This window comes from Gouania willdenowi, unplaced genomic scaffold (assembly GCF_900634775.1).
Source record: "Gouania willdenowi unplaced genomic scaffold, fGouWil2.1 scaffold_83_arrow_ctg1, whole genome shotgun sequence".
NCBI classification, from domain to species: domain Eukaryota; kingdom Metazoa; phylum Chordata; class Actinopteri; order Blenniiformes; family Gobiesocidae; genus Gouania; species Gouania willdenowi.
In genome coordinates, this window is record NW_021145249.1 from 45,001 (window position 1) to 67,584 (window position 22,584).

Genomic DNA, 22,584 nt, shown 5'->3' on the forward strand with positions numbered 1-22,584 from the left:
TACATACACACACATATATACATATATATACATACACACACATATATACATATATATACATACACACACATATATACATATATATACATACACACATATATATACATATATATATACATACACACATATATATACATATATATACATACACACATATATACATATACATATACACACATATACATATACATATACACATATATATATATATATATACGTATATATATACATACACACATATATACATATACATATACACACATATATATATATACATACATATATATATATATACATATACATATACATATATACATATACATATACATATATACATATACATATACATATATACATATATATATATATATATATATATATGTATATACACACACACACACACTATTTGGTCACTTAGGCTGAAATCCAATCAGAACTCATGTAATCATGTGGTCTAAGGTATTGATGACATCTAATCTGTCTGTTTACAAACATTAATACCATCATATATCAGGTTGATCAACAGTACCTGATTATTTAAAAAAACAAATAAAATCTCATGCTTATGTTAAGTCGACTATATCTGTAACAGATTTAGTCGACTAAAATCTTCATGTCATTTATTCAGTTTCTCAAATGGGCATATGCATACCTCTAGGGGTACACAACGGTACTGCAGGGGGTATGTGAGAGAGTGAGAGTGGAAAAGATACAAATAAAAGCGTGAAAAATATGTGGATTTTAAAATCTGTATTTTCTGTTACAAATGATAATGATAAAAATCATAATGATAATGATGGTGATCACAACATAAACCATCCTTCGGCTAAAGATGCAGAAGAAAAAACTGAATCACAGAAATCCAGACAGTTCCGTGCAGAGTACGTTGGGATGGGCTTCACCTGCACTTCACAGGACCCTCCGTTAGCCCAGTGCTTTTTATGTGGCGAGCTGCTTGCTAGCAGCGCCATTAAGCCCTCTGATCTCCAGCGGCATCTCCAGACTAAACACCAACCATATGCCGGGAATACGATGGAGTTTTTCTGGAGACAACTGACTGAATTTTTTTTTGACAAAAAAAGCAGCAGTGTGGGAGAGAAGTTGTTCAAAAGGTGACTCAGCTGTTTCCCTCTGTTTGATGATTTTGTCTCCAATGAGCAGACACTGAGAGACTAAATCTAAACACTTGTGAATGATCACTGACTAACGTTATTGACAACTTCAAGAAATACTTCCCTGACCTTAACCAAAAATGTGAGCAGTTGGACTGGGTCAGAAAACAGCTGTGATTCACTGCCTGCTCACCTTACGGAGGAAATAGTGGGCGTGTCCTCAGATCGAGGGCTGTAGAACACATTTCACAACTACTCACTGACTGAGTTTTGGGTGTGTGTGAGGCGAGAGCACTCTGAGCTGGGAAATGTAGCTGCTGGATATTTCTTCTTTTTTGCACCCACATACTTGTGTGAGACTTCATTCTCAGTAATGACTCTGATAAAAACCAAACAAAGAAATAGGCTCTGCCAAGGCCTTGAGAAAAGCCTCATAACTGCAGTAGCCTCCCTAGCACCAAGAATAAAAAAAGATCACACAGGAGACACAAGCCCATGTCTCACACTGAAATGGACCAATGAACTCATTGAGATGTAAAGGGGGGAGCCTTAAAGTTGTTTCTCTTTTTTTTTCACTTTTAAGTTGTTCATATATTTGTAACTAGGGTTGGGCACCGAGAACCGGTTCCAAATAGGGACTTGCTCTGTTTGTTTACGCAGGGTTTGTATAAAATGCGTTCAGAATGCGACTCCAGTCTGTCTGTCTGTCTGTCTGTCTCTGTGTGTCTGTCTGTCTCTGTGCGTGTGCATGTGCGTGTGCGTGTGTGGCAGCGGAGCCGCTGACCATAGGCTGACAGGGGAGAGAGAGCGCTGATCACTTATTCTCCGGCTGTATCATAGACAGCGTCACTTCTACTGTTTAAATGATAAACTTAGGAAGTTACTTAAGGATGAGTTCACTCAAAATGTAGCCTTATTCAAGAAGTTAACAGCTTTCATTTAGTCCTGCTAAATGAGGAAGTGTAGGATGATCCTGTGCTGTGCCTTGGAATTACAGACAGTGACGGCCGGAGGAGTTTTTATTGATACGTGAACTCCAAACAACTATTACATTATATGCAATTCACACAATTACCCGTTTATGTCAGGATGGGGTTTTATTTTGTAGGGCAGGCAGGAACTCGTGGCCTCCCTCCCAGCAGCTTTCTCCTGCTGGTCACCAGCTACAATTAACTGCTCTGTGTATACTAAATGGGAGGCTTTGCCTCAGTTCAGTGCTGGGACATACTACGTTTCTCACTTTGTAGCTGGGCTCGGTTTCATGCCAGTAATTCCTGGATTCTACAACAAGTGTTTCTTCCTTGCCTTTGGACATTCTTCTTGTTTACCCTCACTCTGTATTCTTGGTTTTGCCTTATTTGTGTTGTTGGAATACTTCTACCTCCCTGGACTGACCACCTGTGTGCCGAATTCCTGCTTGCCTGATCATGTTTAAAAGAACAATAAATATTGGTATAATGCACCTGAGCTTCGCCTCCATCCCTGCATTTGGGTCAGCGCCTACACCTGCACATGACAGAATGTCCCTGCCACCAGCAGACTCAGAGGGACCCTAGATGCAGGATTTTCCTTTTTGCAGCAAGTTGGAGGAGCTTCTTGCTTCTCTCCAGACTGAAAGAGACCATCTATCCCCAGGAGAGAGTGGACATTCTGATGGCAGTTTGTGTAGCCATTCTTCTCCGGCCTGCTCTGGAGAGAGTACCCGTCGTGGTGGAGACATTGGAGAACGCAAAAAAGCAGATCAGGAGGTTACTAGGTTCTCCCTGTACTCCACCTCCAGAGACGACCTCAGCCCCCAGATCCCCCTCTTCACCAGAACCCATACACCGTCAAAAGCTAAGCCCCTTCTCAGCACACAACACTCAGTTGGAGTCCAGTATCCAGCCTTCAGTTACAGTCCAGTTCCCAGTCAGTCTCCTAGCTTCCAGGCTAGATTTTCTAAGCCTTCTACCCTTCAGCCTAGCGTTCCTGAGACTACTAGTTTCCAGGCTAGCGTTCCTGAGTCTACTAGTTTCCAGGCTAGCGTTCCTGAGTCTACTAGTTTCCAGGCTAGTGTACCTGAGTCTACGAGCTTCAAGACTAGATTTCCTGAGTATACTAATTTCCAGGCTAGCGTTCCTGTGTCCCCTAGCTTCCAGGCTAGCGTTCCTCTGTCCTCTAGCTTCAAGGCTAGCTTCCCTAGGTACTTGTATGAACTTGTATAAACTAAGACAGGCCATACATGAAATTATAATTATTTCTCAATTCATGGTTTTTCCTAAAATGCATGATCTGCGTTTTATGTTTATTTAGAGTCAGTCTCCATTTTTTACACCATGAAATTAAAATATTTAACATATTTTGTAAATTTGCTTCCGTCTCTGACAAAAATATTATCATCAGCACATAATACAATACCTAAAGGTATTGTGGACGATGTTTGTTTGGCTTCAACTTCCGGGGTGGATCATCTTAACTCTTGGTCCTCCTAAATGTCAATCATTCTGATTATATGTTTACGTAAGGCCGTCGTACGTACTCGTGCCGGGTGCGCATCGGGTCCTTTGAAAATGGATTTTCCCTTACCGGTGGCTAGTCTGACATAGTGGGAAAAGTGCAAATCTTCTTTTGTAAGGTAAGCTTGTATGACAGATAACGACTCCAACTTGTAAACAGAGCTGTGCACGAGGAAAACGGGGCTCGTGCACGCTCCCTTGCACACATAGGCGTTAGTTCTTGAGCAGGTAGAGTGCTGTGCATGTGCAGATGGCGTTTCTTTTCTAAACTTCGGGAAAATCATCCTCTATACCTTTAAATTAAAGTTATCATCACAAATACCCAGATTGGCTTCCTTAATTTAATTTACCAGATCATTTATATAAAGGGAAAACAACGACAACACATCTCCTTGTTTTACACCAAACGGGGTGGGGAGCCAAGCAGTTTTTAAACCATTGATCTGTACACATGCAACTGGGGCTTTACAGAGTGATTTGACAACATCATATAATTTGCCGGTAATGCCATAACCCAGTAATTTATAAATTAAAGATCCCTGTTGACCCAGTCAAAAGCCTTCTGGAAATCAACAAAGCAGGAAAATGTTAGTCTTCCCTCTTGCAGCCTGGCCCTCAGTACAGATGATAAAACAAATATGATCAATGCAGGTCCTACCTTTTCTAAAGTCATTCTGCTCATCAGCTAGGATGTTATGTGTTTCCAGATATTCAGTGAGTCTATTGTTAAAAATTCCTGAGTATAATTTATACACAGTACTGATAAGACTGATGCCTCTGTAGTTCAGTGGTACTCTAGGGTCCAGTTTAGTAGATTTTGGTATAGTGTAGGGAACCAAACCACATCAAGCGTAAAGACCCCCTTCCTAGCAGGAAGGGGGTTTCTTTATCACAAACTCTTTTTAAGACTCCCCACGGGGGAAGAACATCCCTCTTCTCCCCCCTTTACAAACAGATACTTTTGGGATGCTGTAAGATCAAAGAACTGTCCCAATGACCCTTTGACTCCCTGTGGTGAGATGTCACAGAAGGACACTTTCCAGCCCCCTTCTCTGAGAGGTGTCCCAGTGAAGAAGGGAGAACAAAGAAATTGTATTATGTTTGAAAAGTTACAAATGAAAACATTATTGGAATGATTTCTACAGAAATTGAAATTGCAAATGTCGTCTGTCCTCTTTTCAGATAATTTAATACCCACAGAATGCTATTTTAAATGTTTCATCATTTAAAAAGTGCTTAAAAATACCAGAAAACATCACAAAAGTTAGTTTGAGGTATTTACTGCAACCATATAGTTAAGAAGAGGCATAACATGATTTTTGACATTTATGTTTATGAGTAATTACAAGTAAAATTCATTAACCGGTTCCTAAAGTGATCCTAGGCTATTTTCCAGTCGTGTTTGGTATCAAACTCTTTCATTATAGATGATATATTAAGATATGATGTTGAAAAGATGTTTTGAAATATGTGGATTTAATTATTAGGCATTATTTTATGTTTAGGAACTCCCTCTGTTGTCTATGTCATTCCACTACACACCCACACTTGAGACACACCCACAAGCTGAAAGCAGAGACGGTGACCAATCACCGATATGATGTCAGAATGATCAACCAAGACACCTCCTCAAAAAAGGCGTCTCCAAATTCTTTTAAAAAAAAGACGCGCTGCCCGAAACTTCAGTTTTGGGACGCTGGCGTTTCATACTCAACGCGTTTCCCTTCCCCATCTTTTCATTTATTTCATTTTATTTTTAGTTGAAACAGTTAGATTTTTGGAATCAACAGCTGCTTGGTTCGGACGAATCCAGCATCTAGTGACGTGCGTAACAGCCGAAAGAAGCCCGGCCTGCGACCCACTGTGGTAAGCCACGAGCCATTCTCTAACCCAGCTGCGAAGGCCAGAACCGCCTGGAACGGCTGAAGGAGCTATACTCTATTGAAACGCAACAGAACTCAACGGTGGCACGTCCTGCTGCATTGCTTCAAACAGCACCTCCAGGTCCAACCCTGACATCATCTTCAAGGTACCAGAATGAACTTTCATCAGCAACTTCATCTACAATAAATCACATCCATACTTCCGTAACTACAAACTTACACACACTCACAACATGTTCCACACACAGTTCATCTCATTCATGTTTGTTTGTCTCCCCTGTCTGTCTTCCTCTCTTTGTTATGAGCTCTATTTATGATTTTATTCTTTGATTTTATGATCTTATTATTCGAATATGTATCCTGCATTTTTATTCAATATTTAGTAGACTAGCATTCTCCTAGAATAGTGATTTCATTTTATTACATATAATCCTCACTTTTATTAGCCTAGAAATGCATTTTATCATAATTTAATTATCCCATTTCAATTGATATTTTGACTGTGTTAATTGTTGACTTTTGAATAAAAGGTTAAACATAATCATTGATTCCTCTGATTCATTAAAGCTGTGATTATGGTGTAGATTTGCTGTTAGAATTCAGTTTTCCCTGCTTTCACATTGATGAGTTTAGTCTAAAAACTTAGACATATTTCTCCTGTTAAAAGGAGTGGCACCCCGCAAAATTTGAAGTAATATTAATAATCATAATTAATATTCTTAGTTATATAACCCATTAATCATAACTCATCCTCCTACAATAGGTTTTATAATAGATTGGTATTAATTTATACAATTACAATGTTTTAATTTTAGTGGTTAGTAACATTAAGAGCTAGAAATGCAATCATTTATTTCAGTTTTCAGTCAATAATTCACATTTCGGTTCATCCCTCATTTTTTAACTTGATAACTTGTGTCAGAGAAAAGATTAAAATGTAATTTCATAAGATATAGTTATATTTTTGTATGAAAACAATCCTCACTGATTGGTTCCACCTCCTCTGATCTTCTCTCTCATTCCTTCATCAGCTCCTCATAGTTCTCCATCAGCCTCTCCTCACTCCTCACTACCTTCTTATATCTGTCCTTCATCCCTCTAACCTGTCCCAGTCCTCCTCCTTTAGTGTCCCACCTCTCACACCTTCATCACATTCCTCTGATACAGCTCTCTGTCACACATGTGATGGGGATTGATGTGAACATGTGATGAGCTGCTGTGATGTGTCTCACCTCAGAGTGTGCAGTTTCTGAGAAAGCAGCTTCACTGCTGAGTCTCCTGGATGGTTGTAGCTCAGGTCCAGCTCTCTCACACTGGAGGAGTTGGAGCTCAAAGCTGCTGCTAGAGAAGCCCCGCCCACCTCTGTGATGACACAACCTGACAGACTGGATTCAGAAAAACATCCACAACTCATGAAACAAGTGAGGAGACGAGGAACAGGACAATGTTGATGGAACATGTGATCCACTGACCTGAGAGAGTCCAGTTTACAGTGAGGACTCTTCAGTCCTTCACACAGCAGCTTCACTCCTGAATCCTGCAGATCATTGTTACTCAGGTCCAGATGTTTCACACTGGAGGACTGAGAGCTGAGGACTGACGACAGAGCTGCACAGCTTCTCTCTGAGAGACCACAGAAACTCAGTCTGTGGGAGAAAGACATTCACTTATTAATAATAATAATAATAATCACCACATTATTGACAGGATTCAAACCTATGCTGTACACTTCAAAGCTAAAAAATGCCTATCTCTCATCATCATAAATGCATATCTGGGTTTGTAATTGATGGATCTCTATAAAATGTGACTCAGTTATATTGGGTTGGTTAATCAATGATCCCACTGAGTTTCATCCAGATCAGATCCAGATTGTGCATTTCAATGATTTATTTTCATTTTTTAAAGTGTGTGTCTAACATTGTGACCTACTGGATGTTAATTAATGGGATATAAATGTGGTTCCAAGCCTTTAAAGTGTGAATGATCATGGTACCATGATCAGGATCATTGACAACTGATAATATCTGTGAAGAGGAAGTTCAGAGCTTGGTGGAGGTTTGCACTTACCACTCTTCATTTAGTCAACTAAACATTTTCAGCAAAGTGTTTATTAATTAAAGTTTTTTAGTGACAATAACTAAACTATGACTAATTTGAGAAAAATACATGTTAAAAACTATATCAACATATAGTATATTAATATCTTCACTGATTATTAAAAACTAAACTACACATTATTATATATATGAATATACACACTATTTGGTCACCTCGGCTGAAATCCAATCAGAACTCATGTGATCATGTGGTCTAACTTATTGATCATATCAAATATGTCTGAGTTTACAAACATTAATACCATTATATATCACGTTGATCAACAGTAACTGAATATTTAAAAAATAAATAAACTCTGATGCTTTATGTTTTAGTCGACTATATCTGTAACAGATTTAGTTGACTAAAATCTTCATGTCATTTAAATGATTAAAAAAAGACTATAACTGAAATAGTCCTGATGACTAAATGTGGAGTGTTGGGTGCAGTTTTTTTCAGTTTGTTTCTGTTTTCTCTCCCTGTCTTTCAGTGACTAACAAGGGATTGAATCCACTTGATCAGGAGCAGCTGATTGGTTCTTTTTGTGGCCGTAACATGGACTAAAACTAAGTTGCATTTCAGTCAAAAGACTGACTAAAACTAAATTATAATGTGCTGTCCAAATGAACACTGGAGCTCTCTGAGTGCTCGTGTTAAATTTACTAATGCAGATGACATGCTTTATCTTTGAGTTGATAAATTGTGTCTGAGGAAAGACATATTTTATGAACACAATTCTCAGTAGTTCTGCTTCATACACATCACAAAAATCCAGCTTTAAAGTGGGGGTTGTAAAAACATCCTTTGATTCCCTGTGATCCCACTGACCTGAGAGAGTCCAGTATACAGTGAGGACTCTTCAGTCCTTCACACAGCAGCTTCACTCCTGAATCCTGCAGATCATTGTTACTCAGGTCCAGATGTTTCACACTGGAGGACTGAGAGATGAGGACTGAGGACAGAGCTGCACAGCTTCTCTCTGAGAGACCACAAGAACTCAATCTGATGAAGAATCAGAGAAACCTTACAGATGTTTGTCTGCGAGAGAATTAAAGACATGTTCTTCTAAAGTCACATACTCAGCTTTCTTGGAGGCTTTAATCACTGGTAGCAGCTTCAGAAAAGCTTCCTCTGAAGGAGAGAAACTCTTCAGGTCAAAGACATCCAGATGTTCTTGTGATGACAGTAAGATGAAGACCAGAGCTGACCACTGAGCAGGAGACAGTTTCTCTGTGGAGAGACTTCCTGATCTCATGGACTGTTGGATCTGCTCCAGCAGAGAGTGATCATTCACTTCATTCAGACAGTGGAACAGGTTGATGCTTCTCTCTGTGGACAAACTCTCACTCAGCTTCTTCTTGATGTATTTAACTGTTCTCTGATTGGTCTGTGAGTCACTTCCTGTTTGTGTCAGCAGGTCTTGTAGGAGCCTCTGATTGGTCGGCAGTGAAAGACCCAGCAGGAAGCGGAGGAACAAATCCAAGTGTCCGTTTGGACTCCTTAAAGCCTCGTCAACAGCACTCTGATGGAGAAGGTTCAAAATGTTTTTTTTAGATGTAAACATCTTGAAGCTCTTCTTCTTCTGTGGTTGATGTTCCAGCAGGTTGACTTTAGAGCTGATGAAGGTCTGATGAACATGAAGAGCAGCCAGAAACTCCTGAAGGCTCAGGTGGATGAAGGTGAACACTTTGTCCTGGTACAAGCTGCTCTCCTCTATGAAAACCTGTGTGAACACTCCTGAGCACACTGAGGCTGTTCTGAGGTCCATGCCACACTCTGTCAGGTCACTCTCATAGAAGATCAGCTTTCCTTTCTGCAGCTGCTCAAAAGCCAGTTTTCCCAGAGACTCCATCATCTCCCTGCTCTGTGGACTCCAGTGTCGATCTGTGGCAGCTCCTCCATCAAACTTCACTATCTTGACTCTGTTCTGAAGGACCACATAGTGGCTGTAGATCTGAGTCAGAGTCCTGGGCAGCTCTCTCTCCTCTCTGCTCTTCAACACGTCCTCCAGAACTGTAGCAGTGATCCAGCAGAAGAGCGGAATGTGGCACATGATGTGGAGGCTACGACACGTCCTGATGTGGGATATGATCCTGCTGACCTGCTCCTCATCTGTGGACCTCCTCCTGAAGTACTCCTCCTTCTGAAGGTCAGTAAACCCTCTGACCTCTGTCACCATGTCCACACACTCATGAGGGATCTGATTGGCTGCTGCAGGCCGTGTGGTTATCCAGAGGCGGGCTGATGGAAGCAGTTCTCCTCTGATGAGGTTTATCAGCAGAACCTCCACTGAGGTGGACTCTGAAACATCAGTCAGGGTCTGAGTGCTGAGGAAGTCCAGAGGAAGCCGACACTCATCCAGACCATCCAAGATGAACAAAACCAGGAAGTGATGGAAGCTGCAGATTCCTGCTTCTTTGCTTCCTGAGAAGAAGTGATCAACAAGTCCCACCAAGCTGAAGCTCCTCCCCCTCAGCACGTTTAGCTCTCTGAAGGTCAGTGGGAATGTGAAGTGGACCTCCTGCTGGACTTTGTCTTCAGCCCAGTCCACAGTGAACTTGTGTGTTAAGAGTGTTTTCCCAATGCCAGCCACGCCCTTTGTCATCACTGTCCTGATTGGTCGAGGTCTTCCAGGAGGGGCTTTAAAGAGCTCTTCTAGTGTGATGGCTCTTTCTGCTGTGTCTGATCTCCTGGATGCTGTTTCTATCTGTATGACCTCGTGTTCCTGGTTGACCTCTCCACCCCCTCCCTCTGTGATGTAGAGCTCTGTGAAGATCTCCTTCAGGAGGGTTGGACTTCCTGCTTTAGCCACGCCCTCACACACACACTGGAACTTCTTCTTCAGCTTGGACTTCAGCTCACATTGGTATCGATGAGCCATTGTTCCTGAATGAAGACAAACTTAATGTTAGAGTGGAGAAATCAGAGCAAGTTTGAACATTGGAGATCAAAGTGTGTGATGTTCTCAGTCTGGATGGTTCCTCAGAATAAATGTGACTGATTGAATCATGCTTTGAAAAAGAAAAGCCAGCTTTGTGTCCTTCATGTGATGTTCCTCACAGTGAAGATGTTCACATGCTCTTACTGCTCTGCAGATGCTCAGCCAGCTCTTCCTGCTTCATCCTCTTCAGGAAATACAGTGTGATGTTCAGAAAGGCCTCCCTGCTCCTCTTCTGCTCCTCATCATCACCCTCCATCTGACTCTCTGAGCACTCTGGATCATCTCCATCCACAATCTTCTGCATGTGTTTGAGTTCAGCCTTAACAAAGCTGATGATGTTGTCCTCCAGCAGCTGGAACACAAACACATTAAAGGTGGTGAGTGAAGGCTTGCTCCAAGTTGTGTGTGTGTGTGTGTGTGTGTGTGTGTGTGTGTGTGTGTGTGTGTGCTCGTGCAGTGGTTTGATCACAGGCTGACACAGGTTTAGTGTCTTTGTAGACGTACACACCGTAAAGATGGAGTCAGGCTCAGCTCCAGAGGAACCATCCACACCCTCCAAGCTGCTGTGGAGAAGACACAGACACTCAGACATGCTGAGGAGCAGCTGGAGGAAAGCACAGGAAGCTCTGCTAACATCATGAAACATCTCAGCATGTTTCCACTGAACAGGAGAACAAGTCTGTTGGACTGAGGTTTTATTTGGATTCAATCCTTCACAAATCTGAAGATCACACGCTGACTAAGACTCACCTAAACACTGGAGACCATTCCTACAAAGCCTTTTTCTCTTTCACCTTCCACTGTTTGCTCAGATTTACATCAACACCACTTACAATAACAAATATAGTCCATCAAAAGTACAAGTTTTATCCCACAGCCCAAGGCATGCCAGTGCATTGTAGACCAATGTATGTGCAAGAACCGCCACTGCAAACCAAAGGGCTGCCCAGGCTAGCAGAACGAGTGGGCCACCCCCCACGACTGAACAGCCCCCCAGTGCCCCAAGATCCAGGCAGCCACCGACCCCCACATACACACCCAAGAAAGCCCCATGGAACCGAGCACACTCTGCCACCGACCCCAACCCCAAGGCCCCCCGCCAACATCCAACCCCCCACCCCACACCAAATCCCCAGAGAGCCCCCGCCTGAGACCCCAGCAGAGGACCCAAGGTCCAGGCCCAGCAGACGGCCATAGCCGCGCTGAACGGGCAATTTTATGCAAACAACAAGACCAAAGTGTGTTGCTATATTTTAACGGGGTTAAAGGAGAGCCTCATTAAACAGCAGCTGGAGTTAGCACACAGGCTAAACACTGTTAGCAAAGACGGAGAAGCTGAGCTAGCAAATGTTAGCTTCTGTTCTTTGTTTGAGAACAATTTAATGATTTCAGGGCAGTGAAGAGTTATCTATGAAGAAGAAAACAGGATAATGAGATAATGGAAGAGATGACTGTGTACGTGTGTATTGTTCATATAATTGTAATTCCCTGTGCTATAGATTTTGTAACAGTCAAAATCTAGGAGACTGAGTGGGTTTCCTAATTATTAATTTAGCACATTTAAAATAGAATATTTTAACCATACAGTAGGATTTGTAAAATTCTGTTCACAATATTTTGTGGGAAAAGGTTTCCATCACAAATTAAAAAAAAAAAAAAATGTTTGGAATAGTATTTGGTTGTTTTGTCATTAATAGTAATTTATATGAAATTAAGATCTACTGATGTTGAATGAAATGAAATAATATTCCCTAGTTGTATAGTAAAAATATCCTTTTTAGCAGAGCTATAGTGATAACCTGATAAACCATTTGTTGGTAACTTTAACCCACCAACATCAGTAGTTTTCACCCATTATTTGGTCACATGCTGGGACTCTAACACACCCTCACTACTTCACTGGATAAAATTAGTAGAACCAGTCCACCCACCACCCACCCACCCACCCACCCACCCACCCACCCACCCACACACACACACACACACACACACACACACACACACACACACACACACACACACACACACACACACACACACACACACACACACACACACACACACACACACACACACACACACACACACACACACACACACACACACACACACACACACACACACACACACACACACACACACACACACACACACCCTGAGCTGTGTCTATGTTCCTCTACATGTTTTCATTAGAACTCTCTCAATGTGTCTCGTTGATGGTAAGGAGCGTCAGACCAGCTGAGTCATCTTTTACACAGAGATGGATTAAGTGATGATTCAGCACTACTCAGGAGCGCTTGTCACGCAGAAAGCTGTTCCTGTTTTCCATGGAGTGATAAGGTCAAAGTCACAGCAACATCAAAGGGGCAGTATTATGAAAAAAAATAAATCATTCAGGTATGTTGACCCAGAGTTTATAGATAGGCTCAGTTTGTCAACCCTCCTTTATGGAATACCCCTCTGGTGATTAGTTATTAAATAAACAAGTAACTCAGTACATTTATATCGGTTTATAATTTTTTTTAAATTAAAGAAGACATGTTGAAGTCAAGTCTGATGCATGAAAGCAGGATCTCAGTGGGTGACTTGGGGTTTGTTCATGTGGATGGTGGCAGAGGGAAAGAAGCTGTTTTTGTGTCTGGAGGTTCTGGTCCTGATGGACCGAAACCTCCTACCAGAAGGGAGAGATTGAAACAGTTTATGACCGGGGTGGGAGGGGTCGGCCACAATCTTTCCTGCACGCCTCATAATCCTGGAGGCGTACAGGTCCTGGAGGGAGGGCAGATTGCAGCCGATGACTTTCTCTGCAGAGTGGATGATACGCTGCAGTCTGGCCTTGTCCTTGGCCGTAGCTGCAGCGTACCAAATGGTGATGGAGGAGCAGAGGATTGACTGGATGATGGAGCTGTAGAAGTTCACCATCATCTTTGTTGGCAGACTGAACTTCTTCAGCTGCCGCAGAAAGTACATCCTCTGCTGAGCTTTTTTGATAAGGGAGCTGATGTTCAGCTCCCACTTGAGGTCCTAAGTGATGATGGTCCCCAGGAAGCAGAAGTACTCTACAGAGCTCACTGTAGAGTCTCCCAGGGTGAGGGGGGTGAGGGGGGCTGGGTTCTTCCTGAAGTCTGCTATCATCTCCACTGTCTTTAAAGCATTGAGCTCCAGGTTGTTCTGGCTGCACCAGGACACCAGCCGGTCTGTCTCCCACCTGTAGTCAGACTCGTCTCCATCAGCGATGAGACCGATGATGGTCGTGTCATCTGCAAACTTCAGGAGTTTGACCGACTGGTGAGAGGAGGTGCAGCTGTTGGTGTACAGGGAGAAGAGCAGAGGAGAAAGAACACAGCCCTGAGGAGATCCAGTGCTGATGGTCCGGGGAGCAGAGATGGTTTTTCCCAGCTTCACGTGCTGCTTCCTGTCAGACAGGAAGTCTGTGATCCACCTGCAGGTGGAGTCTGGCACGTTTAGCTGGGAAAGCTTGTCCTGAAGGAGAGCTGGGATTATTGTATTAAAAGCAGAGCTGAAGTCCACAAACAGGATCCTGGCGTAGGAGCCTGGGGAGTCCAGGTGCTGGAGGATGAAGTGGAGAGCCAGGTTTACAGCATCGTCTACGGACCTGTTGGATCTATAGGCAAACTGCAGGGGGTCCAGGTGGGGGTCGGTGATGTCCTTGATGTGGGAGAGCATGAGGCGTTCAAAGGACTTCATGACCACAGATGTCAGAGCGATGGGTCTGTAGTCATTAAGTCCTGTGATCCTCAGCTTTTTAGGGACAGGAACGATGGTGGAGGCCTTAAAACAGGCTGGTACGGTGCATGTCTCCAGTGAGGTGTTAAAAATGTCTGTGAACACTGGAGACAGCTGATCAGCACAGTGCTTTAAGGTAGAAGGAGAAACAGAGTCCGGTCCACAAGCCTTACGGGGGTTTTGTCTCCTGAAAAGTCTATTCACATCTCTCTCTTTGATGGAGAAAGGTGTCTCTGTAGGAGGGGGGGAGGAGGGTGGGAAGATAGGGGAGAGAGCCTCTGTAGGCAGCTGGGGTGAAACTGTAGCTTTGATGTGGGGGGTGAAGAGGTTGGAGTGAGGCTGGTCAGAGGTGTGAGGAGGGTTGGAGTCAGGTCTGTCCCATTGTCTGTCAAATCTACAATAGAAGTTATTCAGACTGTTGGCCAGGCAGAGGTCGTTAGCAGCAGCAGGGGCTCTGGGCTTGTAGTTTGTAATTTGCCTGAGCCCTCTCCAGACAGAAGCCGAGTCATTTGCAGAGAACTGATGTAATTTTTCTGTGTTTTTGTGCGTGTTTTTAGAAATTTTATGCATTTTTGTTGTCATTTTGTATGTTGTTAAATAATTTTGTGGTGATCTTGCTTGTATATTTGAAGTGAGTGCATTTGATATTATATGTTTTTTATTTTTTTTTTGTGTATTTTTCTGGTTATATTGTGTGTTTCTGGAGAGTCAATTTGTGTATTTTGTTGTTTGGTATATTTTTCTGTCTTTCAGTGTAATTCTGTAATCGTCTTGTGTGTTTCTGGAGTAATTTCTGTGATTGTTATTGTAGTTTTGTGTATTTGTCTTGACATGTTGTGATATGACCTTTGACCTTTACTGCAGTGCAACTATCAGGTCAAACTTTCACTTTTACAGTTAGTGGATCTGGAAAATCTTTCATCTAAATATTTTCTAATCAATCAATCAATCAATCAATCTTTATTTGTATAGCGCCAAATCATAACCAATGGTATCTCAAGGCACTTTACAGTAGAGCAGTCTTAAGGACGGACTCTTCATTTTATGGATACACACATATGCATATATACGTATATACACATACATATGTATCCCACACCCAACATGAATTCATCATGGCGGCAAGGAAAACCTTCTGTTAAGCAGCAGGAACCTTGTGTGGATCCCATTCCTATGATGAACAGCCATCCACGTTATGCTGTGTTGGGTGTGTGCAGAGGAAAGGGTGGAGACAGAGCCGCTGAGTCTCTGTAACTCCACACTGAGGATCCCACGGACCTGCAAGACAAAAGCCAGAAGGAGTACAGGAGCAAACACACAAGGGAGTAAGCAGACATAGAGGGAGTGTTTGAAAGAGGAATGGGACCCTCTCCGGTCCCTCTCTAACCTAAATGACCTCTCTCTTAACGCCCTCTCCAACCTCTCTCCAACCGAGCATGCCAGACCCCCCCCCCCGGCAGTCTATGCCTATTGCATCTTAATTATGAGCTATGAGCTGGTTCCTAACTAAAAGCTTTATCAAAGAGGAATGTTTTGAGCCTAACCTTAAAGGTAGAGAGGGTGTCTGCCCCCCGAACCGTGGTTGGTAGATGGTTCCAGAGAAGTGGGGCCTGATAACTGAAAGCTCTTCCTCCTATACTACTTTTAGAGATGAATGGAACAACGAGTAGTCCAGCATTTTGAGAGCGTAGTGTTCTGGGGGGATTGTATGGCACTACAAGCTCCTTGAGATAGACTGGTGCCTGTCCATTTAGGGCTTTATAAGTGAGAAGAAGAATCTTGAATTCTATTCTATATTTTATGGGAAGCCAATGCAGAGAGGCTAATACAGGAGTAATGTGATCTCTTCTCCTAGTTTTAGTCAGTACACGTGCTGCAGCATTTTGAACCAGCTGAAGTGTCTTAAGCGACTTGCTCGGGCAGCCTGCTAAAAGAGAATTACAATAATCCAGTCTAGAGGTAACAAAAGCATGGACTAGTTTTTCGGCGTCGCCCTGAGACAGGATAGATCTGATTTTAGCAATGTTACGGAGATGAAAGAAGGCAGTTCTTGAAGTTTGTTTTATGTGAGAGTTGAAGGATAAGTCCTGATCAAATAGAACCCCAAGGTTTCTAACAGTTGTGCTTTGTGCCAGAGTAATGCCATCTAGGGCAGTTAGGCTAGCATAGGTTTCTCTAAGGTGTCGCGGGCCCAGTACAATGACCTCAGTCTTGTCTGAGTTGAGAAGAAGAAAATTTTGGTCCATCCAGGCCCTAATGTCCTTTAGACAGGCCTCAAGTTTAGATAGCTGATTTGTCTCACCTGACTTCATTGATACATACAGTTGGGTATCATCAGCATAGCAGTGGAAGTTAACAGAGTATTTTCTCATAACATTACCAAGGGGGATCATATAGATACAGAAGAGGATTGGACCTAGCACAGAGCCCTGAGGAACCCCGTAGCTTACTTTAGTGTACACAGAAGACTTATTATTCACGTGTACAAACTGGTACCTATCAGATAGGTAGGACTTAAACCAGTTTAGGGCAGTCCCTGTGATTCCAAGTAATTTCTCTAATCTCTCTAGTAGAATATAGTGATCTATAGTGTCAAAAGCTGCACTAAGATCTAATAAAACCAGCACTGAGAGTCGTCCTTCATCTGAAGCCCAGAGTAGATCATTAGTTACTTTAACTAAAGCAGTCTCTGTGCTGTGTTGAGCTCTAAAGCCTGACTGGAAGTCCTCGAACAGGCTGTTGTTTTGAAGAAATTCACAGAGCTGAGCTGCCACAACTTTCTCAAGAATCTTTGAAATAAAAGGAAGATTAGATATAGGCCTGTAGTTTGCTAAAGTGCTGGAATCAAGAGTAGGTTTTTTGAGAAGGGGTTTGATTACAGCTACTTTAAAGGACTGTGGCACGTAGCCTATTGATAGGGATATATTTATTGTCTCCAACAAAGATGGGCAGACTAGGGGAACAACTTCTTTAAACAGCTTAGTTGGGATCGGATCTGAAAGGCAGGTCGATGGTTTGGAGGATGAAATAATGTGTGGTGAACATTCATAACTCTCACACAATAAATCATAGTGATTGATGTTGGTGACCCCCTCCCAATATACATATATATTTACTTATTTTTATCTCTTTATTGTAACATATATAATGATAGCAATAAAAACTCAAAGCGTGAGCAGAAACCATTATTCATTCACTCCAGTCATACTAGTGGTGGTAAGCTACGTTGTAGCCACAGGTGCCCTGGGGCAGACTGACAGAAGTGTGGCTACCATTTGGTGCCTACGGCCCCTCTGACCACCACCAACATTCATACACAGTTCATACACATTCCTATAGAGTTATTCACTATAAAGTTTCACTCCTCTTTTAACAGAGTTTTTATTTATTTATTTTTTACTTTATGAATGTTTTTGTAGTTGTTTTTTTTTGTGTGAGGGGTTTCACATGTTTGAAAATGAAAAAATGAAATATTAGTTTTATTTTCAATGTCATGTATCAACTCTGCCTCTGTAAGTGTGGAGATGTAAAGTCACACACACACAGATTTACACCAATGTGTGTAATATGTGTTCATCACAATGAAAAAATATCATGATCATCTTATGTTTAATTAATTGTATCAAATTAAGAAAAGTCATGAAATATGAAGCAAAAAAAAGTCTATTATTTTTTCAGTGATAAACATTGAATGAGGTCAAATTGGTCCCAAGAATAATAGGAGGGTTAAAGGGATTGCTGCGACCATATATGGTCAATTGGAGGCGTGTCTTAATGTAAATGAGCCTGAATGTGTGCTAGCTTTAGAACAGGTGGGATGAATCAACACTGCTGTGTGTACGACCTCTGTCCACACGCTTCATAAATACTGATTCTTTTTGTTCTGGTGCACATTCTACATTTCATTGGTCTGAACGTATTTAGAACCAGTTCTATGAACGGATCAATAAATGAGGCCCCTGGACCATCAGGAAGACAACCAGCAACCTTCTTTATGTGGACTCACTGTGGGTCAGTAGATGGACCACCTTTGAAGTCTATGAGTTTGTCAATGGACCGGTCACTTCTAAAGGACACACAGCTGGGTCCAGGTTCAGATCCAGGTCCAGGTTCAGGTGTGAACTGCTTCCTGGTCCTTGAACACACGCACGCACGCGCACACACGCACAACACACACAACACACACACACACACACACACACACACACACACACACACACACACACACACACACACACACACACACACACACACACACACACACACACACACACACACACACACACACACACACACACACACACACACACACACAGTGTAACACTGATGTACAGAGGTGTGAGTGCTGAGCTCTGACGTGGTCTCACCTCTGATCTTCAGTCTGGATCTCATGTTGTTCCTTCACCAAGTCCTGATCCATCTCCACGTCATGAGATGATGAGCTGAAAATATGAGTGTGAGACAGACAGAGCTACCTGAGTATCATGGTAAAGAGTGTAAACACACATTAGAGAAGATAAAAGATGTCAAAGCTCTGAGTTTCACAACAAATATCTGGAGCTCTGAAGTTGAACAGCACACTGACTGGATGAGAGTTAGTGCTACACACTGTGATGCTAACGCTAAATGCTACACACTGTGATGCTAACGCTAAATTCTACACACTGTGATGCTAATGCAAAATGCCACACTGTGATGCAAACGCTAAATTAAAAAAACTGTGATGCTAATGTTACACAGTGTAATGCTAACGCTAAGTGCTACACACTGTAATGCTAACGTTAAATGTTACACACTGTGATGCTAATGCTAAATGCTACACACTGTGATGCAAACGCTAAATGCTACACAGTGTGATGCAAACGCTAAATGCTACACAGTGTGATGCTAACACTAAATGCTACACAGTGTAATGCTAACGCTAAATGCTACACACTGTGATGCTAACGCTAAATGCTACACACTGTGATGCTAACGCTTAATGTTACACACTGTGATGCTAACGCTAAATGCTACACAGTGTGATGCTAACGCTAAATGTTACACACTGTGATGCTAACGCTAAATGCTACACAATGTGATGCTAACGCTAAATGCTACACAGTGTGATGCTAATGCTAAATTCTACAAACTGTGATGCTAACTCTAAATGCTACACAGTGTGATGCTAATGCTAAATTCTACAAACTATGATGCTGACGCTGAATTCTACAAACTGTGATGCTAACGTTAAATACTACACACTGTGATGCTAACGCTAAATGTTACACACTGTGATGCTAACGCTAAATGCTACACAGTGTGATGCTAATGCTAAATGCTACACACTGTGATGCTAACCCTAAATTCTACAAACTGTGATGCTAATGCTAAATTCTACAAACTGTGATGCTAACGCTAAATGCTACACAGTGTGATGCTAATGCTAAATTCTACAAACTATGATGCTGACGCTGAATTCTACAAACTGTGATGCTAACGTTAAATACTACACACTGTGATGCTAACGCTAAATGCTACACAGTGTGATGCTCACGCTAAATACTACAAACTTCCGGTCACACACCAGCTACGCTTTTTTTAAAATGTATTTTTACATTTCAAATTGCACTAAACCATTTTGAAGAGCTGATTTATGCTTATTGTTGATTACACTGACTGAACCAGTGGTATTAGGAGTCAGATTGTATATTCTTTATTTACTAAGCTGGAGAAGCTGTTTTTCACTAAACCATTTTAAAGAGAAGATCTGTTTATTTTTAATGTCTACCAACCAAGCTAGTTAAGCTGTTTTTTATATCTCAATTTCAGTTCCTTTATTATTTATTTTTTTATTTAATTTTACATTGTTAATTGCACTGACTGAAACAGTTAAATTTGTTATGTTTTACATGTTACTTGACCAAGCTAGAGAAACTATTAGTTACAGAATATTGTACTGGTGCAGAGTTATTATATAAACAAGTAACCACTACATTTATATCTGTTTATTTGTTTTATAAAAAATACAAAAGACATGTTTAAGTCAAGTATGATGCATGAAAGAAGGATCCCAGTCTTTTCCACACAATGAAACAAACCATTTGTTGGGTAATTCAGTGCTTTTTTTATGTATCGGATCGATATCGGCCAATAGGAAACACCAGATATTGGTATCGGAGGTGAGAAAAGCTGATTGGTGCATCTCTAGTCATAATAATAACAGCATAATGGCAGCCTTTATGTATTAAACTTCAAGTTAAGTGTGACCTCATTTTCTCCTGAGGGCCAAATTGGATGCACTGAGGGGCCGGATTTGGCCCCTGATCCTTGAGTTTGACACATGTGATGTAGAGTTTTCTCTTAGGGGAATGTCCATTATATATTTACATTTGAGTAGTTTTTTTCTGTGTCTTTGTGCTATGCAGTGCTTGTCTTTTCCTTTGTGTATCACAATGACATGGCCCATCACCAGTTTACAGTGTGGCACCAGTATGTGGACAAAGATGGAGGACAACGCCACCTTTGAACTTTCACCCAATGAAATATAACACAAGGCACTGAGGCCTGTATGTCAACATGGTCCCATTTCATAAGTGACTTTATTACTAAAACTTTTAAAAACCATTAAAAACTGCATTCACACAAAAAGGGAAGAAAATGAACGAAGTATAAAATGATCAGTGCTAAGGCTAACCATGAAGAAGAGGAGGTAATGCTGAGGATCCCAGGGAAAAGAAAACAACATATTCACTACTAAACAATGAAAACTAGAATATTTGCATTTCCTGGAGAAAATTAAGATTAAAGATTAAGATTAAAGATTAAGATTAACAATAACACAGTGTAAACATTAGCCTAACATTAGTAATAGCCTAGCAATAGCATTAACCGAAAATTAGAAATAGCCTAGCATTGGCATTGACCTAGCATTAGCTAAACATTAACTGAGCAATAGCTGAACATTAGCATGAAGGTTGAAATGAGTTGAAAAAATTTTAATTGGTGGAAAAGCTTTAAAAAACTTGAAAAAGTTGAAATGGATTGAAAAATTTAAAAATAAATTAAATGGGTTGATAAAGTTAAAAGTATAAAAGTTGATAAAAGCTGAAATGTGTTGAATGTTTTATCTGAAAGTGAACAACAACTGAACATGTTAAAGGTTGAAATCAGTTGAAGAATGGATGAACAGCTGAAGGTTTAAAATGTTGAAAAAGTGGATGGAAAATAAAAAAAATAACATAATAGTTTAAAAACTTAAAAAGTTAGAAGTTATTTAAAACAGCATAAATTAAATTATTTGAACAGTTTGACACCAAACTTGTTGAAATGTGTTGAAAATGCAGAAGTAGTTAATGCAAGAGGGAATAATAATAATAAAAACTATAATAAAGTTTAAGGATAGGGGAAGTTGAAGCTATAAAGAACAATACAAAACAGACAGACAATAAAGTGAGGCTTAGACACACACACACACACACACACACACACACACACACACACACACACACACACACACACACACACACACACACACACACCACACACACACACACACACACACACACACACACACACACACACACACACACACACACACACACACACACACACACACACACACACACACACACACACACACACACACACACACACAATGTAACACTGTGTGTAGACTTTGGACTTTAGTCAATTATCAACTGCCTGATCAAAAATCATTGACTATAACATTATCATGGAAAATTAAAGACACCATATAATACACTGTGGTGACCCTGTAGGTAAATGACTTTTGGACTCCAGGCTACATAAATAAGCTGCTAACACATCATCCATTGAACAGTCATTTTACACAGAACCTACAGACAACAACTATGATTTAAATACAGAAAGACACATTAAAATAGAAGGAATACAAATATAACACCATGGAATTATTGCACAGTCCTGCTACATTATTATAAGTCACTGAAATAAGACAAAAACATCATCTTTAGATTGACACCAAACACTCTTAGTCTGAGTGAAAAATACAACCTTTGCTATAAACAGGAACACAGATTATTGACGTGTGTTTCCCAGTTAAACTGGTTATTTAGATCAGTGGTTCTCAAACCTTTTTGGTTCTAGTTCCCTTTTCTCTCATTTCTGAATCCAAGTCCCTCCTTTGTCCCACTTCATCATTTTACTGAGAAAACTATTTAAAAACATCTTTAGATCATAATGCAGGACTTTACACTAACGTTTCCATTTGGTCACACCCTTTTTTTTTCCAAGCCATGCATGCTGATGAATAGTTGACTTAACTGTCATTCCGTAGTCGAATG

At 41.1% G+C, this 22,584-nt stretch overlaps 1 protein-coding gene across 1 annotated transcript in view; it reads right to left on the reverse strand.

Annotated features, from left to right (window-relative positions):
• LOC114460887 (NACHT, LRR and PYD domains-containing protein 3-like) overlaps nt 1-22,584 on the reverse strand; it is a 43,406-nt gene that overhangs the window by 14,469 nt on the left and 6,353 nt on the right. Inside the window, exons 2-9 of the mRNA XM_028442765.1 lie at nt 18,646-18,720; nt 18,285-18,413; nt 11,040-11,094; nt 10,676-10,883; nt 8,670-10,476; nt 8,541-8,592; nt 8,419-8,504; nt 6,963-7,136 (exon numbers count right to left, since the gene is read on the reverse strand). Coding sequence (XP_028298566.1) covers nt 6,963-7,136; nt 8,419-8,504; nt 8,541-8,592; nt 8,670-10,476; nt 10,676-10,883; nt 11,040-11,094; nt 18,285-18,413; nt 18,646-18,698 — 2,564 coding nt within the window. The 5' untranslated portion in view covers nt 18,699-18,720. The remainder of the gene's footprint in view (nt 1-6,962; nt 7,137-8,418; nt 8,505-8,540; nt 8,593-8,669; nt 10,477-10,675; nt 10,884-11,039; nt 11,095-18,284; nt 18,414-18,645; nt 18,721-22,584) is intronic.